This window comes from Coffea arabica, chromosome 4c (genome assembly GCF_036785885.1).
Source record: "Coffea arabica cultivar ET-39 chromosome 4c, Coffea Arabica ET-39 HiFi, whole genome shotgun sequence".
Taxonomy (NCBI): Eukaryota; Viridiplantae; Streptophyta; class Magnoliopsida; order Gentianales; family Rubiaceae; genus Coffea; species Coffea arabica.
The window spans coordinates 50,071,827-50,095,885 of record NC_092316.1 but is presented as its reverse complement, the minus strand read 5'-3'; the positions used below and the strand labels follow the sequence as shown (position 1 = coordinate 50,095,885).

Below are 24,059 nucleotides of genomic sequence, written 5' to 3'. Positions count from 1 at the left end.
ATTGGGCAGCCTTGGACTTGGTGTAACAATTGGGAACAAGGAGGCTTAATAAAACAAAGATTGGACAGAGGTTTAAGTACTCATTCCTGGTCACAGGTTTTTGAGAAAGTTCAATGTTCCCACATAACCTCTTTTGCATCTGATCACAGTATACTCTTGTTTGATACCATGATGAACCATAATAGAAAGAAACAACGCTTCTACTTTGACAAGAGGTGGCTCCAAAAAGATGATATAAGAGATGTAATCCGAACTACTTGGGAGAAAGAGGTTGAGGGTTCTAGAATGTTTCAAGTGGTTAGGAAGGTCAAGAACTGCCGACTAGATCTTCTAAAGTGGAGAAATAGTTTCCAAGCTAACTCAAGAAAGGCAATTGAGCAGTTAAAGAATGAGATTAGTGAGTTGCAACAATCGAAAGGTGCCTCCAGCAAGGGAAGCAAGGAATCTCTAAAAAAAATAGCTCCAGAATACATATAAGGAGGAAGAGCTCTACTGGCTTCAGAAATCGAGGATACAATGGCTTAGGGAAGGTGACAAGAATACGAAATTTTTCCATACATATGTACAAGGCAGAAGAAAGAGAAATCGGTTGCATAAACTTCAGCGAGTGGATGGGACGTGGACTGAGAGTGAGCAGGCATTGAGTAAGGAAATTGCAGAATACTACTCAAATCTGTTGAAAAGCTGTGATGTAGGGGATTTATCTGCGGTACTAGAGGGAATTCCACATATTATCACGGATGATCTTAATGGAAACCTGATGAAACTAGTTCTGGAAGATGAAATTAAAGCTGTAATTTTCTCTATGAACCCAGACAAAGCTCCTAGGATTGATGGTATGTCACCTCTTTTTTTCCAAAAATTCTGAACTACTATCAAGCATGATGTGGTAAATGCAATTCAAACTTTCTTTCATACGGGACACTTATTGAAGAGTGTTAATCATACTATAATTACTCTCATTCCTAAAGTGTAAAATCCCATATCTTTGCAGCATTTTAGACCCATTAGTCTGTGCACTACCATATATAAAGTCATTGCTAAAATTCTAGCAAATAGGCTCAAAAGTGTGTTACATTGTTGCATTTGCAAAAACCAGTCAGCTTTCATTCCTGGTAGGCAAATTTTAGACAACATTATGATTTCCCATGAATATTTGCATTATCTAAATCATAAGAGACAAGGGAAGGATGGGTTTATGGCAGTGAAGTTGGACATGTCTAAAGCCTACGACCGTGTGGAATGGAGGTTCCTAAAGGCCATTATGCAGAAGATGGGATTTCATCATAAATGGTGCAACTGGATTATGGAGTGTGTGAGAACGGTTTCTTTTTCATTCAATATTAATGGCGAGGTCAAAGAGTATGTGACACCCACCAGAGGTATTAGACAAGGGGACTCTCTTTCCCCTTACTTGTTTCTTCTTTGCTCCGAAGGATTTTCCAACCTCATTCGGCAGGCAGCAGCTTCTAGGAAAATTTCTGGTTTAAAGATAAGTAGAAATGGTCCAAGTATAACACAACTCTTCTTCGCAGACGACTCCTTAATCTTTTGCAAAGCAACTAAGGATCAAGCAATGGAACTGATGAGGGTGTTGCAGGATATGCATTGGGGTCTGGTCAAGTGATCAATCTGGAAAAGTCGTCCATTCTTTTTAGTAAGAATGTAAGGATACAGCTGAAGCAAGAGATTTGTCAAGCTATGGGGAACATGCAAAGTGTTACCCAAGGGAAATATCTTGGCCTACCAATGGTAGTATCAAGATCAAAACAGCAGCTATTTGGCTATGTCAAGTCTAATGTACAACAAAGAATGAGTAGGTGAACAAATAGGTTACTGAGTACAGCAGGTAAGGAAATCTTACTTAAATCTATAGCTCTAGCTATGCCAACGTACACCATGTCCTGCTTTAAGCTCCCATCCAGATTATGTAAGGAACTGAGCTCATTATTGTCAAATTTCTGGTGGGGAGAGTCTAACGGGAAGAATAAGGTTCATTGGTGCTCCTGGAGGAAGCTTATGCTAAGCAAGAATAAGGGAGGACTAGGCTTCAAAGATTTGATGGCTTTCAATGTAGCTCTTCTCGGCAAACAGGTTTGGAGATTGATAACCCAACCTAATTTATTAATCAGTCAAGTTATGAGGGCTAAATATTTCCCAAGAACGTCTATTCTTCGATGCAAAGTCCCTAACAATGCATCTTGGCTATGGAGGAGTCTTATGGGAGCTAGAGGTTTAGTGGAACAAGGAACAAGAAGAAGGATTGGAAATGGCAACACTACCAACATTTGGGATGATGGATGGATTCCAAGGAATAGAGACGGCAGAGTGACTACCAGAAGAGTTAGAGACAATGGCCTCCAGAAAGTTCACGAGCTGATACACCATAAATCATGGAATTCTAATCTGGTCTTCAAGCATTTCAATACCCTAGATGCTGAAAGGATCCTGAATATTCCTATAAGTCTAGCAGGGAAGGAAGATAGTCATTTTTGGATTTATGGGACTGATGGACACTATTCGGTCAAATCGGGGTATAAATTACTGGTTAACTGTGCAGAATTTAGTCACAATGGAAACAACACAGAGGGTTCGACAAGTTGGGAGGGACCAAACCGAGAAGACATGGAAGGACTTGTGGAGACTAAAGGTGAAACACAAACTGAATGTCTTCCTTTGGAAATGCCTAAATGATGCGCTCCCAGTGAAAGATCCGATATACGGCAGACTTAAAGTTGGGGATCCCATTTGCAGTAGATGTGGAGAGGATAGGGAAACTATCGAACATATGCTTTTGAACTACCGCGAATCTGAAATGATTTGGAAGTTAGCTCCTGTCCAATGGAATGGAATTAAGGAACACCATGGGAGTTTCCGTAGATGGTGGTTATTAATCTTGGAAGCCAAGCACAGAACAGAAGGTTGGTTACATATTTCTTTGTCTGTCAATATTCTTTGGCAAATTTGGAAAGCTAGGAATGAAATGGAATTCAATGGTAAGGAAAAACAGCCTTGGAAGATAGTACAGAGGGCACATCAGGAATGGTTAGAATTGGTAGAACTTGATACAAAGGAATGTGGAATGAGTACAAACGAAACAGCAACCCTTCATGCACCCATACCGCAGTTACATTCAGCATTTGGGACACTGGAAGTGATGGTAGGGGCAACTTTGAACATGAACAATCACAACATGGGTATTGGAATTGTTATTAATCAGCCTGATCAAAGATTACACAGAGGGTGGGCACTTCGAGCAAGAAATTCTGGTTCAGCACTGCTGGATGAAGCTAGTGCACTTTAGCTGGCCATGTGTAAGATTGCCTCTATGCCAGTCCGGACACACATCAGGGAAGTGCAGTTCCAAGTGCAAAACCCACAACTTCTCAGCCAAATTCGCACAAACAGCGTAGGTGACATTAGATTAGCTACTGTTGTGGATGACATTGTTCATTTGAGAGAGCTGTTTCCTATGTGCTCCTTTTGTTTAATTAAAAAGGATAAGACTCAACTAAACTCTAAGCTTAGCATTCATGCCTTGGACATTATTTTTGATGAGGAACATTGGTGTCCTTAGTGGTAGCATTGCCACTTGTAAAGTTCAATCGAGCCTTTGCTCGCACTTGTACAGCTTTTGTCCAGCAATACAATCATCTATCGTTTCGAAAAAAAAAAAAAAGATAACTTTTATACTCGGCATCTTGGAACAAATTGGCTTGTGTGCTTTCTTAACTTGTCACGGATGATTAAGGTGCTTGAAAAAGGTAAGATTAAATGATATCCATCGCTCTCTGCATCATACTGTGTAGTGATTAAATTAACTAATTTTATTTGATTTATTCTAAAGTTTTCTATATATATGAATGTTCAACTTGTTTGTAAATTGAATTTCTTGTGATAACACAGTCTCATTCATTGTTCCTCTCATATTTGGTCATTTTCTAATTCAATATATTTTTGAACTATTAAGGAAATAATATCTAGGCTCTCTTATTTTATATCTATATATCTTCATGCCCTTAATTTTCATTAAGGGCATGAATATATCATTTTTCAAAATCAATATATTGATGAGGGAAGGGTTGGGTTAGATAATAAGGTGGATGAGATTGTAAGTCCAATTAAAAAAATAAAAACTTACCTACAATCCAATTATTTTTTTTAACCAAGAATCAAAATATGAAAAAAAATAGAATGAAACGCGTCCATTGTCTAATGGACAGTAGAGGTGGGCAAAATTATCCGCTAACCCGAAAATCCACCATATCCGATCCGAAAATTATGATACCCAATTTGTATTATTTGATCAGGTCAAAAGAGTGTCTGGTACCCACTAAGATGCAGGGTGCGTTAGGATCACATAATTAAAAATCTCGCGGGTACCCGACCCATCTGCATATATATATTTTTTATTTTTATACACATACTATAAAATAATAATTTTAGACATAAATAAGTAATTTCATTGAATAAATTGCATTACAAATATGAGATATTATAGTTTAATTACAATATTCATTTGTAGAGGTTATGATCTTACATTTTGTGGAAAAGAGTTTAATTAATGTGGAACATATATTTAAAAAAAATGTGCTACTTATTTCAAACTTTTATTGATTTTGAATTCTTTTAATTTTTTTCCTTTATCTTGTATTCTCTTCGCATGTTTCTTTCTTGTTGGGAAACTTTTTTTGAGAAAAAAATCTTTATTAAATATTAGATGAATGTGTAAAATATAAAATTAAATTAGTATAAATTATTATTTTTAAAAAAATTGAATGATAAGTGGGATTGAGCAAGTACCCGTTGACCCAACCGTATCTCAGCGGGTACCCTATAATCAAATACCCACTGATACGCGAGACGAGTAAGGGTTGGAAAATGACTAACTCACAATGTGCGGGTTGAATCTACCAAATGATGGAAGAAGCGGGTACCCGATCCGCGCTCACCCCTAATGGATAGGATGAAGGTCTTCTAAACCTTTGGTATAGGTTCAAATCCTATTCACTCGCGAAAACTTTCTTTTTTTGAATTCCTAAATTTGAACGATAAAATTTATAAAATAAAAAAAAAAAAAACTTGTATGTGGCATCTAGGGCAAAATTGATGATTGCTTGCGGCAAAAGCTATAAATCAAGGTATTAAACACAGTGACTTTGCCTATTTTTTCCCAAGTTTCCACCCCATCCCTTAAGCTTAGCAGTATTAAAACCTAGCAGAAAAAAAAAGAAGAATCCTCTAATTTTCTCCTGGTATCGATAAAAACTATGGTGGATAAAAGATTCAGAAAACTCGAAGAAGAAATTAAACAAATCAAAGGCAATATGAGCCGAATTCAGGAGTTGGAGGACGAGATGAGGGGAATCCATGCTGAAATTTTAGAATCGAATTCAACCCAAACTCATTTTTTAGATATGGAGTTGTTGAGCTTGATCTGCAATCATGTTGTTGTGCCTGTTGCGATTGCTGTTGTAACCGTGGCTGCGCTCTTTATGGCAGTCATAGCTGTGCTTTCTGTTGTAGCCATTGTCGCGTTGCCTCCGCTAGGTTTTTTGCTGTTATTCATTCTATTTTAGTGCATCATAATCAATAAGGCCAGTAGAAAAGTTATATAACTTCTAAATCTTATGATCTTAGACACCTTTTCAATCATTGATTACTATTATTATTATTTTGTATGACTAAACAACTGCAAAATCTCTCGTATTCTTAAGCAGGTTCATACTCAATAGTTTATCTAAAATCTCATGATGGGGACTAACTATTTGAATTTCTGTGTGTATGTAAATTTACAACTTGTGTAGTGCTGCTAGAACTTTATAAAATAAACAAGCTTAGTTTTTGATGCAGTTGTAGGCAAAATTGACTTTACAAAGGACAAATTCCACTTTGCACCTCCAAACATGTATCGTTTCCCCATTTTGTGTCTTAAACTTCAATTTTACACACTTTACACACTAAGCACTTAATTTTGGATACTTTGCACCCTAAAGTCTCAAGTTTATCTAATTTAAGTCCAATCAATGAATACATTTGCAAAATTAATGAGATAAAGAGTAGTGAAAATTAATGACTATGTATCGTTTTGTTCTAACTATGATTCATTAATTTTTTGACCACTTTTACTACATTATCATTGATTTATAAGGTCCCAATTACTAATATTGTTAGCAAAATTAACTAGATAAAAGATGGTGCAAATTAATGATTTTATTATTTTATTTTGTTATGATATTTTGGCACCTTTTGACTACTATCAGCACATTATCCTTATTTTGGTACATTATTATTGATTTTATAAGCCCATGCAATTAATTTTGCTAAAATTATCATTGATTAGATTCAAATAAAATTACACATCCTATAGCACCTCGTATTAGAATAAAAACACACTTATGGTTGGTAAATCAATAATCCTTATTGATATTTAATAGAAGGACATGAGAAATTTTATCACATTTCGTACAAATTACTTGACAAGTTTAGTATTTAGTTTTTGAAATAAAAACACTCTAGACAAGATTGTGGAGTTCATCAACTTTACAATTTTTTTTTATATAAAAAGTAAATTTCATTAACAAATTGCTAGAAAATCATCCAGCACAATTTAATTTACATCATTGTTTTAATGACTAGTTAAACATGTACTAGAAATTATAGTTATGTAATTTAACAAACAAATACAATAGATCCAAAAAAATTATGAACAAATCTGAAAAATATAAGAAAAAAATCAAGTTTTTTTCTAATAGATAAATCACTGTAGTTCCTTTCTATGCATATTACAATCGCTAAATCTACTAATCAACAGTTTTAAAATCTTATTGTGATGATAAGTTCTGTCAAAATAGATCTAATACCCAAAAGAATTTCAAATCTTACAATTAGATCTAAAATAAATTCAAATCTAACAAAAAACTCCATAGGAATTCTTAGGAGAATAGAAAATTCTTACTAAAATCCCCAGAAAAAATAGAAAATTTATGAGACGCTTTATTAGAAAAATCAAAACAAAATGCAACGAGATTCATAGGTGGGAGACCATGGTGTGGTGTCATGGAAAAGTAAAATTTGTGTGATTCTTAGTTGTCTAAGTAGCACTATTTCATTGATTTAAAAAACCAACTACATCAAGCCAATATTCCTTTTGCCTCATCAAATTTGTCATTTTTTAGAGAACATGTAATTTATGTATAATGATATCAATAGGAAAGAGAAATTTTAATTTTCTTTTATATCCTTAGTGGCATACCATCTTTTATTTGATATATTGATAATTATGAGGAATGAGTGATTTACCACACGAAGGATGAAGATAAAATTTCATTGAAAAAAGTGGATTGACTTTTTTAAAATGACAATTAATTTGGAATAAGAAAAAAGTAACAAATATGACAAATTTTATGTGACGGAGTTGATAAAATCACAAAAAACCAACCATGATACTAAAATTTTTTTTCCAAGCAGGCATCGTGTGGCGGTGAGGGTAACGCGGAGAGTAAACTCGAAATTCAAAATCCCAAATTTAGGCGCTCTTTTCGTGCAAGTCTGGGCCTACCTTATATTTTTATTGGGATAATTTCAGAAACCTCCCCTGAGGTTTTTGACATTTACACTTACCTCCCCTGTAGTTTGAACAATTACACTGACCTCCCCTGAGATTACTAATCCTTTACAAATTCAGTCCAAATGATTAAAATATTATTTTAGAGAGTGAAATTAGAATTTTGTACCTGATTTGTCCTTTGTGCCACATGTCCAATGAATGGCAAAGTATTACAAATTAATTAACAATTAATAAACTTTAACGAGCGTAGTTTATAGGCAAATACGTATTGCCTATTTAAAGTGCCAGCTCTTTACATGAATTTTATTTTCAAACATTTACTTTATCACAAATATTTATTCTCAAATACAGATTTGTATTTACTCTCAAATATTTAATTTTTGTTAAACACAAAACCTACCAGTTTTTCTTCCGTAGAAATATTAATATAACACTTTTTCAATTTTAGTTATAAATATTTATGTATTTAACATAAATTAAATGATTCAGGATAAAATATCCATAAAGAGCCAATACTTTACTCATGTAATGGATGAAAGTAATAAAAAATTAATAGTTTATGAGGCCGTTTATTTTTTAAAAAATATTTAATTTATATTAAATAGATAACCTACTAATTTTTTTTGCAAGAATATTACTTTAACACTTTTTTATTTTTAATTACAATGTTAATATATTTATCATAAATTAAATATTTGAAAATAAAATATCTGTGAAGAATCGATACTTTAAATAGAATATGCGTATTTGCCTATAAACTACACTATTTAAAGTAAGGAGTATAGTTTATTGATTTAAGTTAAGGAGTGTAGTTTATTGATTTAAGTAAGGAGTGTAGTTTATAGGCAAACACGCATAACTTATTTAAAGTACCGACTCTTTACAGGTATTTTATTTTTAAATATTTAATTTACAATAAATATATCAATATTTGTAATTAAAAATTAAAAGGTATTACAATAATATTTTTGCAAAAAGAAAATCGATAGGTTATCTATTTAATATAAATTAAAATTTAAAAAAAAAAAAAGAAATGGCCTATAAAATGTTAATTTTTATGGCTTTCATCCATTACATGAGTATAGTATTAGCTCTTTATGAGTATTTTATTCTGAATCATTTAATTTATGTTAAATACATAAATATTTGTAATTGAAATTGAAAAAATGTTATATTAATATTTCTACGGAAGAAAAACTGGTAGGTTTTGTATTTAACAAAAATTAAATATTTGAGAGTAAATACAAATCTGTATTTGAGAATAAATATTTGTGATAAAGTAAATGTTTGAAAATAAAATTCATGTAAAGAGCTGGTACTTTAAATAGGTAATACGTATTTGCTTATAAACTACGCTCGTTAAAGTTTATTAATTGTTAATTAATTTGTAATACTTTGCCATTCATTGGACATGTGGCACAAAGGATAAATCAGGTACAAAATTCTAATTTCACTCTCTAAAATAATATTTTAATCATTTGGACTGAATTTGTAAAGGATTAGTAACTTCAGGGGAGGTTAGTGTAATTGCTCAAACCACAGGGGAGGTAAGTGTAAATGTCAGAAACCTCAGGGGAGGTTTCTGAAATTATTCCAAAATAATATTTTAATCATTTGGACTGAATTTATAAAGAATTAGTAGCTTCAGGGGAGGTCAGTGTAATTATTCAAACTATAGGGGAGGTAAGTATAAATATCAGAAACCTCAGGGGAGGTTTCTGAAATTATCCCTTATTGTAATTTTTGTTTATCAGATACATTCCAATACTCTAATTAATTGTTAATAGGTTGTAAAATTTTCATTTGGATGATATTTAATATTTTCCGCTTCTTTTTGTTTCAGTTTTCCCAATTAGATAGTTTTAGGGTTTTTCTCTTGATTTAATTTCTCAAAGAGGAGTCAAATATTTTTGCGTATAATGATAATTGCCGCATGGGTTTCGAAGTTTTAAATCTTGAAATTGTTGTAATCGAGCAATTAATTACAGTAGTGTCTGATGGTTTTTTTTTTTTTGTTTTTGGTTATTTGCATTTTCTCTCCGAGCAGATAATGATTAGGAATTTCGTATTTTTGTCCAGATTTTGATGGAAACTATGGAGGGAAGGAAAAATAGAAAGTTCGAGGAAGAAATTGAACATTTAAAACAGGGCTTTGGTAGAGGGCTTAGTACTGAGATTGAGGAAGAGATGAGGGGAATTTATGCTGTCCTATCGATACCGAATTTGCAAACTCGGCGTGTCCAGCCACGAAGAGCTGCGGCAGTGGTGGTGGGAGGGCAAGAAACGCAGGGTGGAAATGCATCTCAGTTTTTAGGCAAGATAGTCAGTTATACATGTGATAATCCAGAATGGATAATTGGTGGAGTTGGGGCTGCACTAGGCGTTGTAACCATTTGGCAAACCATAAGGCAGGTGAATGAAGTGAGATTGACTTTTAGAGAATGGGGAAAAGATGCACCTACAATGTTGGAAGGAGACATGCAAGAGTGGTTGAAGACACTGATAGAAGGAATTATATTGTGCATACGAAATGAAATAAGAAAGGCTATAGAGCGGGAAATGGAGCAGTTCCTAAGCAATTTTGGTAGCTTTTTTTCATTTTGTTAGTTTAGAGTGTTGTTGTGTCTAAAGAAACAAGAGTGATCGAATTGAAATTGGCTGATCTTTTGGGACTTGGGCTAACCTTCTTCTGTTGAAGAGTAAATGGATCAGTGTTGGGCATATGCTTTTTTTCTAGAAAATTGGAGATATAGATTGTTGCAGCTTACACTGACTCGTGGTTGGTTGGTCATCGATTGGTTATACTTAATCTTAGAAGTTATCAAGTTCAGGAATACTTGAGTCTTGAAGAGAAAACGTAATTTCTTTGCTTTATTTTGCTTCAATTGGTTGCATTTGTTTACTTGGTAGTGAATGTTGGTTGATGTTATGCTTCATGCTTAATTTGGTACTAATTTCTATCTAGGAGTTTGTGATTTGCTCTGCTGAAAACCTGGTGATATGTTTTCATTGAATGCCTGCATTGTACATTCAGAAATCCGAAGTGATTGTGGCCAACTAATCTGAAAAGGTTGATACTTTTATCAAGTCCTTGAACGGATAGTTTGTACATGGCTAGTCACTCAATTATATATAGCTTCCATATAATGGCTCCAGTGTTTAGTAATTCTGATGATAAAGAGATTTTATTGGATCATGCTGTGTAGGAACCATTCTCTCAAATGAACTTCTGTTCCTCTGTGGATGGATGCAGAATTGCCATCTCTGTCTAATTTCCCTTTCCTTCAATACTATACTGCATAAATTATTGCTTGGTTAGCCATTGCAGTGGTGTGAGACGGTGGACGGTCCAGGACAGGAGAGAGACAACTACCCTCATTAAAGTTTTGAATGTTTGTTTGATCGCTATGCTGTTATTTTTCTCTTTAACTTCTGTTTTGCCATTTTGTCCCCCTAAACATTTTGGATTTCAAGCCAAAAATACTTGAACGGCTATAATTGTTTGCTAACCCAGCACCAAGTACGTAGATAATTTTTTGAGTTTTCTTCTTTGCAACTTTCAAAATTTTTGTTGGTATTCACTGAGCTCAGAAAGTATTGTCTGTTTGGTGGCCAACTACTGTCAAATGGTCTCCTTAAGAAGCCTGTGGCGTGGTCTTATTTTGGATTATCCAGAATTGTGGAGTATCCAGAAAAATCTTTAAATTGAATAGGCAATCAATGACAGAGCCATGCCAAATTCTGTACCACAATTGCTGCTCATAACCTTTTACAACTCATAGGATTGCTTCAGTTGGTTACTGTTTATCTAGCAGTGAATATTGGCTGATGTTATGTTTCCATTGTTACCTGTTTGCCACTTATTATGTTGTAATTTGCTGGATAGCTATGGAATGTAATTGTAATTCAAGGAATACATTGTATTTTCAGAACTCATTGTGGCAGTATAGACAATGTCTGGATACATATCCAGGAATTAATTTTGTGGCTGTGTTATCATAGTGTTAGACCTTGTTTCATAATCCAATTCAACACTTAAATCCAATGGATTCAGACCTTAAAACGTTCAGACATGTTTGATAATAAAAAATTGAATATCTGAATTAATTAAGTAGCACTGAATTTTCAGGTAAAACTTGCTCCCAAAATAAGTGATGAGCTATTCACTTATCACTTGATGTGATATATACTGAAATGTATCAGATTTAATAATGTAATAATTTAATGAACTCAAATTTCAAATTTTAGTTTTATCAAATGTACCCTTAGTGGTCGAAGTTCTTAAATGGAGGGAATTTTGATAAAAACCTCTTTTGAATCATGCCCTTCTGATGTTATTAACTTGTATTGCTATCTAATAGCATGTACTTTGCTAGATAGCTATGAGATATGACTATATTCTCTATGTGACTGCATATTACTTACAGAAGAGCTCTTTTGAACAATGCTCTTGGCATCAAAAATACCAGAGTCGGATGCCTTGGAGCAATGTATTATCAAGTTTTATGCTGTGGTATTATCAAGTTTTATGCTGTGGTTGATAAATTCTAGTAACTCATTTTCAATTATATATTATGTGGATGAGATGTAGATGAGAAAGGTAATTACATAATTTTCCGTTAGCTTTTAGATTTATTATTGTGTTTTAGTTAGTATAAGTAATGACTATGCGAAATATATCATCACAAAGCAAATAAATAAATAAATAAACAAGAGGAAAATATTTTCCATATCAAACCGCTGACATTATTGCTTCACTAATCACTCGCAAAATGACCATGCGCTAGTATTTTATTGTTTCTTTCGTATGAAAAAGAATAGCCTCACTAACAATGGCAAACTCGGGCTCTGCTGAACCCTTGACAGTAATCATTCATTTGTTGATTATGTTTAGTTGTTTAAGGGAAATGTCATTAACAAGTTGTCTATTTCCTAACAACAAATTCATAAAATGTGATTTCATATTTTAATTCAATATGAACCAAGGTTTTTGTAACTTGGATCATTTTCAAAGTCATACAAATCGTGCATAGAATTGTAGAATCATAAGATCCTACCAAAAAATACAAAAAAGAAAATCAAAATTGTATTTATTAATAAACTTATTATTCATTAAAACGTATACAAAAAGATGTAGAAAACTCAATGTTAGCCAAAAAAAGTAAAGTTCTTGAACTAAAATGTGTAATTTCTAGTATTACATCCCAATATATAAAAGTTTAAATGACTCCAAACATTATTTCATTTTTGGGGTAAAAAAATTTGAAAATCAAATGTATTGTTCTATATTTGTGAAATATAAGATTTTCAATTCTAAATTATTAAGGCATCTCTTAGTTTATATAATATGTATTTAATCTACAAAACTCTATTAATTTAGTTATATTTTTATAAACTCTAGGATCGTACTAAAATCAGGACCGAATTCACAAATTTGGATTTCAAATTAACAGCAAGCTTGGGAGTTTAACAAAATACATAGACCTTTAATAATATTTTCATAGTTTATTTTTTCACTTATCACGTGAAATGATCAATATATTTTTCTTTATCTTAAAAAGTTGTAATTATGGGTATAAAATTTAACAAGACATAAATCCATAAATATAAAATAATTTTTATTATTATATTAGGGATATTAATTTTTTAAACATTATTTATTGGAGTTGACTAATAATTTTAGGAGAAAATTTAAAAATTAAGAGAAATATGATATTAGAGGGTAAAATGTAAAATGGCTATACCTTAAGAGGATTTATTGTAATTAACTCTTAGACGTATCAATTTGTTTTTGACATTTTCGTTAGGGTTAATTGCACTTTATCCCCTTTAAGTATAGACCATTTCTCACTTTACCCCCTAACTTTTGATTTTCGTCAGTCTACCCCAAAAACTAACGGTCAACTCTAATGGACATAAACAGAATATTGAAAAGACAATAATATCCTTATGAAAATATTGAACAACCCAAAATGCCCATAAATGCTGGTTTATGAAACGCAACTTTCCAAAATTACCCTGGAATAATGGAGGAAAATTTCCCTCCATCTGGCACGGGATAGAAAAAGAAAAAGAAATTAAGGAACACAAAAGGAACAGACAAAAGGTTCCCTTTTGTTATTGTCATTGTCAGGTCACTTTCTCTTCCTTTTTGCCATTGTCGGGTCACTTTCTCTTCACTTGTGCCCGAAGCCTTAGCAAAACCTCCATTAAAAAACTTGAAAATTCACCAGCATCTTGAATGGAAAAACGGGCAATCGATGAAGTTGTTAACAGACGGCAGAATTGAATTTGAAGATTGTGAAAGGAGATTCTGAGAGCTTGGACAGCCCTTAAGGTTAGATTTTGCAATTTTTTCTCGATTTTAGAAATTTCTAATTTTTAATCAATTGTATTGCACAGAAACAACGGTATGGGTTTTTTTAATGGCTGCATGGGCTTTAATGTGTAGACAATTATTTGTTTGAAATCTGTTGGTGTGGTCCCTGTAAGCACAAATTTTGTTGCCTGAAATAAAAGACAAGAAAACTTGCACAAATATCAAATTGATTAAATCAAATAATAAGCGGGTTACAATCTCTGAAAATTCTTGAATCAAAGAAATTAATCCCCTGATTCTTTTCTTCGAATAGCTTCAATTGAAGGGTCGAAAAGACTTGTTCTCCAATCGAAAGGGTGTTTCCTACAATTTCGGCGTAAAAAACGATTGATTTGATGATGGCGTCAAACACTTGGAACTTTGAGTCTCCAACACCGACAGCAGGAGGATTTGTTTGACTTGACTTGGACTTGGATTTGAGGAAGAAAGCTCTTGAGGGAATTTGACAGAGCTTCTCCGAATGTTAGGGATTTTTCTATCTCTTTGCCTTGGGGGAAGACCTCTATTTATAGCCAAAATATGTAGGCTAGGTCTTCAAGAAAGCCCTTAGAATCTTCCTGCTTTTTGGATCACTTGTTACCCAAGAAACCCATTTAACTTGGGCTTAAATAATGGGCCAACCCAGATAGTCCATTATGAATTAATAAATCAATTAATTCACTCCAACTTAAGTGGACATTATGGATTTAATTTGATTTAATAGCCCAAATAATATTGGCCCAATTCGACGGTCCAAAACATAATGGACTTCTATAATTTAATTTAACTTAGTCAAGATCAATTTAATAAATCTCGACTAAATAAATTAAATAAAATTTCTTTGTCTACAAATGCCCCCACTTCAAGACTCAATTGAGACTTGCTTGTCAAGGATTGAAATTGAGATTTGAAGTACTTCATTTCTTTTTTTTCTTTTTTTTTTTAATAAAAGGAAGCTGATTTCTTTGCCAATTTGGTAACGAGCAATAAGAACCACGTGTGGTCTACGCCAAAATGCAATGCGTAGGATCATTACCCAAGTGATTACAATGAATCTGTTGCTTGCAATTAGTCTCGTGAAACTTCTATGACCATTGCACCGCCCAACATCTAATAATCAAAGCATGGCTATCACTTTGTTCGGTGGAATACTTATCATGAAACTTCCACCTTAGAGAGCCGAGACGTGGTGCAAGGATTAGGAAATGTCTTCACACTTCAGGACTCAAAATTAGATGCGGCAGACTTGCTAGATAATTTCCAATTCGCATCTCAGCTAATTGGAAGTTACTCGAATTTAGCAGCTTTCCAAGTTCATGATCTTGTTATAATCAGCCTTTGCAAATTCCAGCCGGCCATTGGTACCTTACATGAGGTTTCAAACCAGGAAGCAAAATCGATGGCTGCCGAATCCTATTCACAAGCAAATTGGAATTGATTTCTAAAACTTGATTTAAAGAAATGCCATTGCCGAAACCTGTAGCTTCCAAATTGGAATTGATTTCTTAAACTTGATTTAAAGAGGTACCATTGCCGAAACTTGTAGCTTCCAAATTGGAATTGATTTCTTAAGCTTGATTTAAAGAAGCACAATTGCCGAAACTTGTAGCTTTCAATTGATTCATGTATAGAATCATACTGCCGTGGCTTCAATGCTTTAAAGAATCACGAGCCCACTTTCCCTTTTATTTGCAATTGATTCCTAGAGAATTAGAAATGTACCACTCTCAATCATTTCCATATTCCATGATACGGCAAACCATTAGACATCCAATCCGAATGTTGCTAAGAAAAGGTAATTGCTAAAAACAATGCTAGGCAATTGCCTTTGCCGCGCAATCAGTGTTCATCAACTTGGGAATTGCCCAAACCAATTAGACAATGTAGGTTCGCAGATTCCAATAGCCTTCCAACTCCAATATAAATCCTTTGAAGTGAATATGTAACTTCTAAATTAGCTATTGGACCTATATTTCCAAGTCGCATGATTTCTAAAATAGCTAGAACTTGCCAAATCTTGAATGAAGCATCAGTAGTAAGTTTAACATCCCAATTACTATAAACAACCACATGCACGGACTTCCTCATATTTTAAGCGTAGCCCTTTTTGGAAATCAAATCCAAGCTATTGGAGTTGTATCATTGCAGCGCCTTGTTAGTTTCCAAAGACAAATTTGTTGCCCGGATGGTAGCCTTGTTGACTCTTAGAATACCAAATGTTCCAAAAGACTAGTCACGAATCTTTAGGCAACAAAGCTTTTGGACAATTTGCTCAAGTAAGCATGTATTGCCTCACTTTCCAAGCTTCTCACGTACCCAGCAAAGCATTAAAACCAGAAAGCGCTTAAAACGAACTTGTGGCATGCACGAGCTTCTCGGCCAACGCGCACCCTCCAAATCTTAATAGCTTCCTAATTTGAATACTGCCAAAGTTTTCCAAGCAACCTTGTATAAGATATTGATTTCCTTTCTTCTATATGAAGAGACACAACCTGCACAACACAACTTGCGAGGTTTTTTTTTTTCAGCTTGCTTGGAGAATTACAATTTGCGAAGTCTTCTAGCTCGTGCCGTTTTCCAGCTTTCGTTTAGACCGAAATTTTCCAGCTTTCTTGAAGAACTACAAGCCGTCAGCTTCACACCAGGTAATTGACAATCTCATCTGGAAACTTTCTTGCTAAGAGATTCAATTTTCTCACGTTTGTCATTGCTGGGATTTTAATTTTTTCTTGCACTTGTCGCTGCTGACTGGATTGATAACCCACTTTATCGAATCAAAACTCACTGGATTAAGTCATGAACCAAACTGAAAATTTGCCTCCCAGTGAAACTGGATGATGGTTTGTTATCTCAAATTGAACGGGCAAACTTTCATGAAATAATCAGTGATTGCTATGCTTGTAGGATTGAAATTTTCAAACTCGGGTTTATTAGTGTCCCCGAATCGTTGACATCTGAATGCTCTTTTGAAATTTAATGGGCATAGATTAACAATTGAATTCGGGGCCAAGAAACTTTAAGCATCTGATTACTCTCTTGCATGCAAAGTGCACGTGTTTTCTTTCCATTGCTGCATACCATGGCCTTCTTGATTCACAGCCAGGTCCATACTGCTTCTTTATTCAAATTGCAATTCAAGTAGTTTGCATGCAATTTTGTTGATGGTAGCTGACTAGAGCAACGCATGCCCGCGCCACGTCTTTTTCTTGAATGTTTGTTCTTGCGAAGCAAGGCAAGATTTGTCGTTGATGATTTTTCTCCCTCCCATTTTTTTTTTTTACTTCGTGTGATAAGAAGGGACATCACCCACCATGGTGACTAAATAATGCCGTACTTGATATTAAAGATAAGCATGGCCCACCATAAGAACTTGTCCCGCCATTGCATGCCACACGTCGCTTTTTTTTTTTTTTAAAACAAAATTATGGCTGAAATTTTTATTTTTTTTCAGCTGACGTTGGCATAGCTTGTTTGAAGCAAATTGACGTTCCAATTGTGTCCACAATTTTAGGACCATAGCTCTTGGAGTTCAAAAAGCTAAGGTAATTCACATACCTTATGGCTTTTATTTCTTGTCAATGCCACTTTTTTTTTTTTTTTTTGCCACGAAGGAAGGATCCCTCGTTACAACATGCACGGTGGACACTCAATTTGAAGAAGGCGCAACCGCAAACTCCCACGAGAGTCATATTATGGCTTGAGGAGTACGTGAAGGAGATGGCGCGACCAAAATTTGAAGAAGGCGCAACCGCAAACTCCCACGAGAGCCTATTATGGCTTGAGGAGTACATGAAGGAGATGGCGCAGCCAAAATTTGAAGAAGGTGCAACCGCAAACTCCCACGAAAGCCTATTATGGCTTGAGGAGTACATGAAGGAGACACGATTACCTAATTCAATGAAAATTCCCCAAAATTCAAGAAGCCTTTTTACTACTTTCACTCCTGCTATTTTAACCAAATTTTCCTTTTCTTGCTTTCGCTGCAGGTTGATCTTGATACGATGGTGATTTTCAAGGAAGTCACGTCTTCAGACGAAAAGTATCTCCTTATCGCCGACAGCGATGGTGACTCTGGTGATAAAGGAACGAAATTATTAGTGCATCCCCCTATACAAGGATCTTACTCTGGTAAGTGGCCTTCTCACCAGTACCCAGAATTGAAGGACTGGTCACTTGAACTTTCTCAGGATGACGGCACGAAAGTCCACTCCTTGAGATCCCTTATTCACAGTAAGGAGCCAAGGACAACTCCCTTTCAGACCCTTGGCAGGCGGATCATAGACGGAGATGCACACTGGGGTCCTTCCTTGAGACTCAATGGTGCATTTGGTTACATCGAGAATTACTGGGAGTGGTTGGAGGATATCCTCGGCAGAAGCAAACAAGTGCTCCGTGAAAATTATTTGTTTGACGCCTTATATGCTTCACTTTTCACATATGACAGGAATCCCCATGTACTTAGGGCATTCTGCGAGGCGTGGTGTTCGGATACCAATACCTTGCATACATCTGTCGGGGAATTGTCTCTCTCACTTTGGGACTTGCACAAGTTAGGAGGACTTCCAATCATCGGGGGTATCTATGAAGAGGTAATTCCATGCGCGGAGGAGTTGACTGGAGTAAATGAAAAGAAATTAAGGCATATTCCACAAAGTTGTGAGTATTTGTTCGCAGCCTTACATCATCTTCAACATGGAGAATCCAACAAGGCTGGAGTTTCTGCTGCCCAATGGATTAAGTTCTGGTTTAAAGGCAAAAGCAGGTACTCAAAGCCAAAGCAGAGAAGGATAAAGAGGGCATCTCGTGCTCAAGCGACCCAAAATCCGGATGGCAAAATTGGACAACCACGCAAATTTTCAAGTCAAGACAATGGCGTATTTGACACCATCGGAGTTAAACTTCACTTGCGGGAAGAGACTTATCTTGCAGCATTTATATCTTGTTGGCTCTGTGTCTTTGCTTTACCAGATGAGGACCTCCATTATATTAGACCATCTACTTTCAAAATGGCTAGTATGATGGCTGCCAGTCGTAAGACTTGCCTTGCTGTTCCTGTCCTGCTAAATATATACCGTGGGCTTGGCAAGATTTCAAACTCAGCTACCCCAGGGTGTGCACGTGCGGCTTTTCCGGTGCACTACGTATATGCTTGGTTAGCGAGTTATTTCTCTACCCATTATTCGACTCCAAATACCATGCCTGGACCCACCATGGCCAACTATTCTGGAGAGGGTGGCGCACGATACTTTGATGAAAATAGTGCTCGCGACCTCATTCATCAGGGAGACAAAGCAACTTGGGGAATCACTTCTCTTGTGAAGAATCGCAATGAACTTTTTATTGACAATGGCAAATTAGCGAATTTCGAACTAAGTTATTTTGTAAGCGCCTGCTCAAATTACTTAGTTTCGCTTGCTGAAGGGGATTTCCTTGTTGAGCCATACAGTCCATACAGATTTGCGCGACAATTCGGATTTTATCAAGTTCCTCCACAGGAACTCGGAGCAGGTGTTCGTTCCACAAGTCATGACTTGAGCAGAATACTCTGGCGCACTGCCATTCGTAGTAAAACAGAGTCAAAGGTACTTTTTCCTAGCTATCCCTTGAATGCTAGCAAACACACATCTTCAGGCTTTCAAACATGGTGGGCTATGGTGCATGATGATCATCTCCTCAAAGGGCGTAATGTTTTGATTAAGAGTGTCCAATCAAATGGGGAGCAGAAGAAGTCGAAAGAGAAGGAACTTGCAAATCTGAACAATGCTTCCAAGGTTGGCAATAGTCTTGAGATGAAGCAAAAGACTATGAGAAGCGAGAAGGAGATTTTGACGAATTCAAACAACAAGACTACTTCCCCTGAGGACCTTACTCCTAATGAAGGATTTTCGAAGGGTACTTCATTTCATCTTCCTTCAAACATTGTGGAAGCTGTTGATCATGATTCTTGCGATTCACATGAGAAGAAGAAGAACGAACCTTTTAATGAGGAGGATGAGCAATCCACCAGTACGGACCAGCATTGGAAGCGCAAGAAGTCCAAGGTAATGACTCTCCCCTTGGATGACATTGGTTTAGATCCTAAAGAACTTTTTAAAGACATTCCAGATATATCCGTGCCCGGTATAAGCCGTGCCAATATTGTAAGGACCCTCCTTGCCTTCTTTAATCTAGCATTTGAAACTTGCTTGTTAATTTCATATTCATGCTTTGTCTCACAACGTTTTTTTGCCTACAGTTGGATGATCAAGACTTGATCTTCATTGATGATGGAGAACCAAGTCAAGTATCAGTTGAAGGACCTACTGCATTTGAACTTTTGGCCAAACAAGTAGTCAGTTCTACCCAACAAAAGGGTGCTAGTGAGAATTCCAAAAAGGCAGTAGATGATGAAAATGTGACTCAGCAAATCATGGCACAGAAGGCGGAGCATATGACTCCACCGGCCAAAAGGAAACTCAAAGTTTTTGATCCACCATCGTGGCCAAGGGCACCTCGAGTATCTGAATTTTGCCCCCAAAATGTGATCTCAACATGCCGCCGAGACTACATCCAAATGTTGTGGAATAACTTGAGGGTGATGATATCTCAAACAGCCTTGGAGCGCATGCCAGCTCTTGAAATGAAAGCCAACGAGATCATGGAGGAAATGCAAAGCTTCAATGCCACAGATATCTCAAATTTGCAAGGCCTTTTAAAGGTTTTCTTTGCAAATGCAGCTCGTTACGTTGCAGTGAAATCTTCTCTTTCAAATAAAATTCCAGCTGAATCATATGATGAGTTGCTTTCTACGGCCACCCAACATCTTAGAGACGCTCAGAGTAAGGAGAGACAACATGCGGAGAAGATCTTAACACACATGTTGAAGCTTAAGGAGATCGATCGCGAGGAAGTAGAGTTGAGGAAGTGACTTGAGTTCTTGGATACTCACAGGAAGGAGACGCTTTCACTGTTACGAGAAGAACAAGATGATTTTACCCGAGTGCAAGGCGTGATGGTCGACTTACAAAGCGAAGTTTGAAAGATTGAGAATTCCCCGCCCCTACTTGCTGAGGAGAGTCAAACTTTGGACAAGATGCAAGCATTACTTGAAAACAACCGAAAGGAGCTGTCGTCATTTGAATTCTAGGAATAGTTGTCATCTTTTATTTTGTTTCAAATTTCATCTCTTGTTAATTACTCAAAGCGTGCAGCTATGAGTACAAGCACTTCATAATGAAACTTTTTTTCTTTTCATCACATTCTTGCAGACGTCCTCGTCTTTACTTGCTCTTTCGATAGTCACCATTTTAGGCTATCAACCATAGTATGAACAATTCTATCTTTGCATAATTTTGATCATACTTGAAAAGATAATTATCCAAATAATTTGGTAATCTGAATAATACACTTTCAAGTATATGTCACAAAATAATTCGAATTGTCTTAAAGATGAACGTTCTCTTTTTTTTTTTTTTGTCAAAAGAATCATCCGGACAAATACTTTAGTTTTATAGGGTTGTAACTGAACTTAGAAGTTGTCCTCTAAGCTGCCTACGTATCCCAAATGGGAATCAAGTCACACGTAGTTCCTACCGTTCACAGTTTAAACTCTTGCGGGTCAGGAGTATCCTTTTGTTTACCACCTTAGATTTGGTGGAGTGTTTCAACAGTTTAACCACGTGCTACACTATTGGTGGTTGTTATCCACAGTTTTAGCTCATGCGGGTCTGGAGCAACAGGCAGTTTAGACTCATGCGTCGCGGAGTACTTCACTTTTTTTTTTTATGGCATGTATAGCTTCACGAATTTTTCATTTATAGGACCAACTTTTACGCCATCTTTGTCCACCAATTTGTACGTGCCATTCGTGTAGACTTCTCGAACGATGTACGGCCCATCCCATTTAGAGACGAATTTGTCTTTAGTGCGATGAGTCATAACTATTGGCCTTCGAACGGCAAGTACCATGTCCCCGACTTGAAAGGAGCGACGCCGGACTTTCTTATTGAAAGCTCTAGAGAGACGGGCTTGATAGCATTCCAAATTTTGTTGGGCCTCCAATCTCTTTTCATCCAAGGCTTCCAATTCTTCAAGGCGCAGGCGAACATTTTCTTCCTCCGTGAGCCCTTCTTAGATAGCAATTCTCAAAGAAGGAATTTGTTGCTCAAGGGGCAGAACAGCTTCTACGCCATAGACTAAGGCATATGGTGTGGCTTGCGTTGGAGTTCGATATGTGGTGCGGTAAGCCCAAAGAGTTTCGCCTATCTTTTCGTGCCAATCTTTCTTTGATTTGGCCACCACTTTCTTCAACAAGTTGCACAAAATTTTGTTGAATGCCTCGGCGAGACCATTGGCGGGGGCATTATACATGGATGACTTGCGTTGTTTGAGATGAAACTTCTCACACAACTTATCCATCAAGCTATTGGAGAAGGATTTCCCGTTATCAGTTATAATGTATCGGGGAACTCCATAACGGTAAATAATATTCACACGAATAAAGTTCACCACATCTTCTTTTCTAACTTGTTTGAGCGGTATGGCTTCAGCCCATTTAGAAAAGTAGTCGGTCGCAGCCAATATATATAAATGTTGACCGGACGACTTTGGTAATGGCCCCACAACATCAAGACCCCAAGCATCGAAATGCCAAGAAGCAACGGTCGGATGTAACGGCTCAGGTGGTTGATGGATGTAATTTGCATGAAACTGGCAAGCTTGACATCTTTGAGCATATTTTATGCAATCTTTGACCATAGTAGGTCAATAGTAGCCCATCCTTTTAATCCGAAAATACAACTTGGGACCAGACTGGTGAGCTCCACATATTCCAGAATGTGCCTCGTGTATCGCCCGATATGCCTCGTCTTCGCTCAAACAGCGCAACAGTACACCTTCAAATGATCTTCGGTACAGTGTGTCCTTGTACAAGATAAAACGAGGGGCACGGCGACGGATGTCAGTTCTCCTACGTTGCTCCTCAGGTAATTTTTGATACTTGAGATAATCAACGAGGGGTTGTCTCCAATCTTCTTTGTCAATTTCATAGGTTGAGACCACAAGAGCGTCGCCTCCTTCAATACCTTCATCATCAATTAATGATGGGACTACCCACTTTTGGCATACACGAACTTGTATCTCATGATCCGGCATGGCAAGTGAAGAGGCTAGCACAGCTAATGCATCAGCTTGCTTATTTTCCCTTCTAGGAACATGCTTAATACTTGCACCTCCAAGCCGCTTCATAAGTCGCGTTGCATATTTGTGATACGGAATTAACTCGGACTTTTTGACTTCATAACTCCCCAAGAGTTGGTTGACCACCAATAGAGAATCACCATAGATTTGAATGTCCAACTGTTCCATGTCGACAGCTATTTCAAGTCCGAGTATGAGCGCTTGGTACTCAGCGACATTGTTTGAACAATGTTGACTTAGAGTAAAGGAGTATAGCAATATCCCTCCATCAGGAGTTATGAATACAATCCCTGCTCCAACTCCATGACGATGAGCCGCACCATCAAAATACATCTTTCATGGTGGACGAATCTCAATAAGGAGTACATCCTCATCTGGTAGGTCATCACTTAGTTCCCATTCAGCAGGTATAGGGTGATCAGCAAGAAAATCTGCCAGAACTTGTCCTTTCACAGCTTTCTGAGGCACATAAATAATCTCAAACTGTTGTAGCTGAAGATACCATCTAGCTAGACGGTCAGACAGCACTGGCCTGCTCATCACATATTTTATAGGATTCGCCTTGGAAATGAGCCTCACACTATGCGCTTGAAAGTAGTGCTTTAACTTCTGTATTGCAAAAATAAGGGCTAAACACAACTTTTCAATTGGCGAGTAATTCAGTTCGTTGGGGGTCATCATTCTGCTTAAATAATAAAGTGCAACCTCCTTTCCTTCATTATTTTCTTGAGCGAGCAATGTCCCCACCGAACGTTCTTGAGCAGCAATATAAAGGAGTAATGGCTTACCATGAATAGGTGCAGCCAACACGGGTGCTTTCATAAGATAAGACTTAATGCTATTGAATGCATTACTACATGTCTCATCCCATTGAAATGACACATCTTTTTTCATCAAGCGACTAAATGGTTGACACCTTCCTGCTAAATTTGAGATAAATCTCCTCAGATAAGC

The 24,059-nt window shown here is 36.3% G+C and overlaps 2 protein-coding genes and 1 long non-coding RNA gene across 3 annotated transcripts; 2 read left to right on the top strand and 1 right to left on the bottom strand.

Moving 5' to 3' along the window:
* The first annotated feature begins 1,899 nt into the window (after positions 1-1,899).
* On the top strand, positions 1,900-3,304 carry LOC113739302 (uncharacterized). Its single transcript, XM_027266531.1, has 2 exons — positions 1,900-2,650; positions 2,706-3,304. Exons 1-2 carry the CDS (start codon positions 1,900-1,902, stop codon positions 3,302-3,304), a joined length of 1,350 nt encoding a protein of 449 aa, XP_027122332.1.
* Positions 3,305-13,636: 10,332 nt separating this feature from the next.
* Positions 13,637-14,615, top strand: LOC140005004 (uncharacterized). The gene is made up of 2 exons (XR_011812829.1): positions 13,637-13,907; positions 14,203-14,615. It is a non-coding gene; the product is annotated as an uncharacterized lncRNA (long non-coding RNA).
* Positions 14,616-22,670: 8,055 nt separating this feature from the next.
* LOC140004851 (uncharacterized) lies at positions 22,671-23,438 on the bottom strand. The gene has a single exon (XM_072045005.1). The coding sequence runs from the start codon at positions 23,436-23,438 to the stop codon at positions 22,671-22,673; it is 768 nt and encodes a 255-aa protein (XP_071901106.1).
* Between the last annotated feature and the right edge of the window lie 621 nt (positions 23,439-24,059).